At 37.6% G+C, this 4006-nt stretch overlaps 1 protein-coding gene across 1 annotated transcript; it reads left to right on the top strand.

Moving 5' to 3' along the window:
• The first annotated feature begins 2746 nt into the window (after positions 1–2746).
• Positions 2747–3370, top strand: LOC121848873 (keratinocyte-associated transmembrane protein 2-like). The gene has a single exon (XM_042334084.1). The coding sequence runs from the start codon at positions 2747–2749 to the stop codon at positions 3368–3370; it is 624 nt and encodes a 207-aa protein (XP_042190018.1).
• The last annotated feature ends 636 nt before the right edge of the window (positions 3371–4006 follow it).

Here is a 4006-nt window from a genome sequence, read left to right as displayed (position 1 = left end):
CAGTCGTGGATTGAGTGACCACATTTTTTTTGAAGAGATTATTACCCCCGGAAAAGGGATCCACCAATCGACTAAAATCAATCTCATCCCTGCCCAGGAATTGAACTCAGGTCCTCTCGCTTGCAAGGCGAGTGCTCTCACCAAGTTATAGGACTTCACTCCAAGTATTCATCTAGGATTTTTCAATCCTATTTTATTTGAAGTAGATGGCTTGTCAAATAATTGTGCTGTATCACAACTGATTGCCAAAATCCACCCTATTGTGACCATTTTGGTTGTTCTTGGAAAATGCAGCCTTCTTTTAATGTTTCTACAAACATTTCCTGCATGCCAGGAGCTGCTTAAATTTTTTTNGAAATGTTTGCTAGAGGAGGGGTTCCTGTCAGCCACTTTTATTGTAAACCACAATCATGTTATTGAATGGAAATATTGAGTCATATGGAATAAATGCTCCTAACTTGAGTTACATTGTTTCACTTCAACTGGTTGCCAAGACTTCAGGGCAATATTTTGCCTGATCTGAAAGCCAAACAGAATAATTTAGTGCTCAGGATACCTTGCATACTTCACCTGTACTTTATGTCCCTGAGTAATGACTTAAATCTATTGGGTTGGGAACGGAGAGTAATCAAAAAAGCATACCTAAGATGCAATAGGCAATAGGAAACGCCCTTCTAGGTAAATAAAACATTCCTCAAATATTTGTTTTATAACAATTCATAGTTGAATTCCTAATTACACCTAGTACCTTGAGGTATTATAGTCTGTAAAATAAATGCGCTGCTAAATATAACAGCATCTAGCGGATCCTTGTTGTAATAATGATTGCCCTTTGTATCCGAAGATGGCCATTCACACAATGAGAACACTTGGGTGCGTGAATTTGTTTATAGTGTAGACGGCCGCACAGCAACCCTAGTCTTGGGTAGCAAGCACTGTAACCTGGTGACAAGGAATAGCCAAGAAGACCAGACCACTTGCTAACACACTGGCAGGATCCATTACCCCCTAAAAACAATCTGCCAATTGACTAACGACTGGACTTCTCCTTACTGCTAGGTAAAGAGAATAACTTGGAGCAAGGTAAGCAAGGTAAGGTTTCACCCCAGTTTGCAATTGAACCCGGGTCCTCTCGCTTGTGAGGCGACCACACTCACCACTACCCTACTGGACCCCTACCTTGTTGTAATATAACTTTCGGGATTCACATGTTATAATGAAGGCCCTGCAACATCCAACCATGCTCTCTCTTCGGTGCTTAACATTTCAATTGGATACTACAGAAATAATCCAATCAGTCCAAATTGAAAGAAAGAACTTGTGTGTTTATATATATATATATATATATATATATATAAACACACAAGTGTTTGTGTGTTTAATATTTAATATTACAAATTGATGTTTACAAATTGGCTGTTGTTTTCACCTACAAATACAGACACTTGACTTCATTATCAACTAGTCCAGCTGTCCAAAATTATATATATATATATATATATATTTTTGGACAGCTGGACTAGTTGATAATATATCAAAAATGAGGACATTGAAAGATTGTGTAATAGTGCTGTTTATTACTTGATATTACTATCATTAGCACATTATAATATTTACAAAGTGCGATAAATATGTGCAATGGCAGACTCCTGCAACAAATATACTTTGACATCTAGAATTTAGTACGGGACTCCTGAAAATTGGAAGAGGGAAATTAAATTGCCTCTTAAAATCCAGTATCTGCTGGTGAGGGGCATATTGCATAGAGAGTCATTTTCTGTTAATGAAATGAGGAGCCATAAGTGATACATCATTTTAGAGGGATTATTTGCTATATAGTCTTACTTATTTTTTTCTTTTTCACTGCTCCCTTTAAAATACACTTTCCCATTTGAGAGGACAGGGAGGGAAACTACTGCTGCTCTCTCTAACTAGATGCTAAAATGTTGATTTGCTCACTGATATTGGGACCTTGGGATGTTCTCCTTACGTGAAAAGCACTCTAATAAATATAGATTTGTATTGTTTTGATATTCCCACTTCCTTATGGGAAAACGCTTTGATTTACTCAGAACCTCACTGCCTTTTAACAGTTCAGCTGAGGTCGGCACCACGAGGTGGAAAGTTCTGGCATAAAGCTAGTACCACAGCTGCTACCTGAAGTGCATTCTGAACTTCATTTAAGACATAGTTAATAGAAAACATGAGTAGGCCCACAAACCTGTCCCACTAACTCTCTTTACTGTTGTGATGGGCAAGCTTCCTTACTCCACATGCCCCTGTTTACCTAGCAGTAAATAGGAACCCGGTTGTTAGTCGATTGGCGGATCTCTTTTCCAGGGGTATTAATTTCTTTTTAATAAAAATAATAAATTGGTCACTTTAATCCACGACTGTTTGTGAGACACTGCTGTGAGCAATTGGCTGCCACATTTTGCCCACAAAATATACAGTCAATTCATTTTACAGTATATTCTGTGAAGTGCTTTGAGACTCTCGAAGATGTTATAAGGTGCTATATCAAATGCAAGTACTCAATCCTGCACATACTCAAAGGAGTATATTAAACTCTCATATATTATCTCCTATATCTGTACATTCTGTAACAATAATGAAGTCAAGTGTCTGTATTTGTAGGTGAAAACAACAGCCAATTTGTAAACATCAATTTGTAATATTAAATATTAAACCCACTCCACGGGGTAAATCTACAGCACTGAATCTCAGCACCAAAAACAAGAATACTATGCAGAGTGTTGATCATAAAGCTAACGAAACACCTATTACATTAGAAAAAGATGCTGACAAGGCATCAACTGTGAAAGGAAGCACTGCAGTAGAGAGAGAACGTACAACTGTGACTATGATCGATGCAGGTAATGCCGATGAAGAAGAACTTCCCGTAACACCCAATGATGATCCAACAAAGATAGATGAAATGACTGAAGATTTGATTCCTGTGAGTTTAGATGATGAATCCGAGGCTTACTATGATTCTAACCTGGACAAAGGAATGGATGATAGTAATCCAGTGGATTATTATGATCAAAACCAAATGGATGAGGATGACGAGGATAACCTGGACACCAGCAATATAGAGGAATCACTGGAGCTGCCCGATACACCAATATACATTTCTGCACCAGAAGAAGACGACAGTCATTTCTTTTTTTATCTGGTTGTAGCTGCCTTTCTGGTTGCGATCATTTACATCACCTACCACAACAAAAGAAAGATTTACATTCTCCTAGTCCAAAGCAGACGATGGAAGGACGGTCTTTGCTTGAGGGTAGTTGAATATCAGCGGTTGGACCAAAATGTACATAATGCCATGCCATCACTTAAGATTACAAAGGACTATATTTTCTAAGTGCATTAATTGCAGCTGTATAAAAGATAATAATTGTCAATCTTATTATATGCATTCGAGTTTGTAAACATCTTTTTCATCTTGTGCTTACGAAAGACTGGCATTGAAAACACGAATACTTGGCCTACATCTATAAATATTACAGCTAAAGCAAATCAATTTGTTACTCATCTTTGCTGGAAACTGTCTTTGCTAGAAAATATTTTTATGTGTGGAGTCCTGTAGCTCAGTGGTTAGAGCACTCGCTTTACGAGCGAGAGACCTGAGTTTAATTCCAGGCAGGGCGAAACCTTGGGCAAGTTTCCTTACTCCACATGCCTAATAATAAACCCTCCAAAACCAAAAACAATAATATATTGGTCATTTTCAATCTACGACTCTTTGTGGGACATTGCTGTGCGCAATTGGCTGCCGCGTTCGCCCACAAATATACAGTCAATTCACTTTACAGTGTGTTCTGTGAAGCGCTTTGGAACGTCCTCCTGAAGTGAAAAGCGCTATATCAAATGCAAGGATTATTATTATTATTATTAAACACTAATGTTGCAACAAAGTGAAATTTAATTATGTTTAATTTAGACATTCAGTCAAAATTTACAAAGTAGTCTCTATATCAATATGTCTAAAATGCCAGCA

Source organism: Callorhinchus milii, unplaced genomic scaffold (genome assembly GCF_018977255.1).
Source record: "Callorhinchus milii isolate IMCB2004 unplaced genomic scaffold, IMCB_Cmil_1.0 Scaffold4, whole genome shotgun sequence".
NCBI lineage: Eukaryota > Metazoa > Chordata > Chondrichthyes > Chimaeriformes > Callorhinchidae > Callorhinchus > Callorhinchus milii.
The sequence above is the reverse complement of the archived record's forward strand: the minus strand, read 5'-3'. Positions and strand labels throughout refer to the sequence as shown.

Bases quoted from the DNA above. Each gene is read 5' to 3' on its own strand.
- LOC121848873 (XM_042334084.1), top strand. From the start codon at position 2,747: ATGCAGAGTGTTGATCATAAAGCTAACGAAACACCTATTACATTAGAA.